The sequence below is a fragment of the Austrofundulus limnaeus genome, unplaced genomic scaffold, assembly GCF_001266775.1.
Source record: "Austrofundulus limnaeus strain Quisiro unplaced genomic scaffold, Austrofundulus_limnaeus-1.0 Scaffold778, whole genome shotgun sequence".
NCBI classification, from domain to species: Eukaryota; Metazoa; Chordata; class Actinopteri; order Cyprinodontiformes; family Rivulidae; genus Austrofundulus; species Austrofundulus limnaeus.
In genome coordinates, this window is record NW_013953180.1 from 85,092 (window position 1) to 87,022 (window position 1,931).

Here is a 1,931-nt window from a genome sequence, read left to right on the forward strand (position 1 = left end):
AGGAGGACAGAGGACCAGGAGGACAGAGGACCAGAATGACAGGAGACCAGAATGACAGGAGACCAGGAGGACAGAGGACTAGAAGGACAGAGGACCAGAATGACAGGAGGACAGAGGACCAGGAGGACAGAGGACCAGGAGACAAGGAGGACAGAAGATCAGAAGGAAAGAGGAACAGGAGGACCTAGAACAATGAGGACAGAGGACCAGAAGGATAGGAGGACAGAGGACCAGGAAGACAGGAGAAAAGAAGACAAAAGATCAGGAGGACAGAAGACCAGAATGACAGGAGACCAGGAGGACAGAGAACCAAGAGGACCAGAAGGAGAGAAGATCAGGTGGACAGAGGACCAGGAGGACAGAAGATCAGATGGACAGAGGACCAGGATGACAGAGGACCAGAGGGACAGAAGACCAGATGGACAGAGGACCAGGAGGACAGAGGACTAGAAGGACAGAGGACCAGGAGGACAGGAGATCAGGATGACAGAGGACCAGGATGATAGAGGACCATGAGGACCAGAAGGACAGAGGACCAGGAGGACAGAGGACCAGGAGGACAGAGGACCAGGAGGACAGAGGACCAGGAGGACAGAGGACCAGGAGGACAGAGGACCAGATGGAAAGAGGACCAGGATGACAGAGGACCAGGAGGACCAGAAGGACAGAAGATCAGGCGGACAGAGGACCAGGAGGACAGACGACCAGATGGACAGAGGACCAGATGGACAGAGGACCAGGAAGACAGAGGACTAGAAGGACTGAGGACCAGAATGACAGGAGGACAGAGGACCAGGAGGACAGAGGACCAGAAGGACAGGAGACCAGGAGGACAGAAGACCAGGAGACAAGGAGGACAGANAGGAGGACAGAGGACCAGAAGGACAGGAGACCAGGAGGACAGAAGACCAGGAGACAAGGAGGACAGAAGGCCTGATGGACAGAGGACCAGGAGGACAGAGGACCAGAAGGATAGGAGGACAGAGGACCAGAAGGACAGGAGACCAGCAGGACAGAGGACCCGAAGGAGAGAAGATCAGGTGGACAGAGGACCAGGATGACAGAGGACCAGAGGGACAGAAGACCAGATGGACAGAGGACTAGAAGGACAGAGAACTAGAAGGACAGAGGACCAAGAGGACAGGAGATCAGGATGACAGAGGACCAGGATGATAGAGGACCATGAGGACCAGAAGGACAGAAGATCAGGTGGACAGAGGACCAGGAGGACAGAGGACCAGATGGACAGAGGACCAGGATGATAGAGGACCATGAGGACCAGAAGGACAGAGGACCAGATGGACAGAGGACCAGAATGGCAGAGGACCAGATGGACAGAGGACTAGATGGACAGAGGACCAGATGGACAGAGGACCAGATGGACAGAGGACTAGATGGACAGAGGACCAGCTAAATAAAAAGAAATATAAAAAAAGGAAGTTGAGTTTTGTCCTCACCCAGTTCGATGGAGATCATGTTCTCCTGACCTGGTTCAGACTTGGCTCCGCCCACTGTGCTGACATCATAAACCACCTGATAGACAGTGGCTGGGGTTGGCTGGCTGGTTGCCGTGGTAACAGCTGTCATGGAAGTGACAGGTCTCTCGTTGGCGGTCTCCTCAGAGATGCCGCTGTCCGTCTCAGACAAGGGCTCAGCGAGCGGCGTGCTACGAAACACCTCATTTGGATCGACACCAAGCAGAATCTCCTCTGATTCGCTGTCGTTTCTTGTGGGCGGAGTCTGGAGGGAAACATATGAGGAGGCTTTAGAGTTCTGAAATGTTTACATTCTGGATCTGTCCAAGTTTGAGATGTAAACAACTGATCTTCTGTTCTTCATCATTTAGACAAAAACTAAACAAGTTTAGAAAAAATCTGAGTGTTAAAGTGGTCCAATGGACCAGAGTCTCAGGGTGGTCCAATGGACCAGAG

The 1,931-nt window shown here is 53.0% G+C and overlaps 1 protein-coding gene across 1 annotated transcript in view; it reads right to left on the bottom strand.

The window, feature by feature from the left end:
• creb3l4 (cAMP responsive element binding protein 3-like 4) overlaps window positions 1-1,931 on the bottom strand; it is a 14,354-nt gene that overhangs the window by 10,475 nt on the left and 1,948 nt on the right. Inside the window, exon 3 of the mRNA XM_014028553.1 lies at window positions 1,458-1,740. Within this exon, the coding sequence (XP_013884007.1) occupies window positions 1,458-1,740 (283 nt within the window). The remainder of the gene's footprint in view (window positions 1-1,457; window positions 1,741-1,931) is intronic.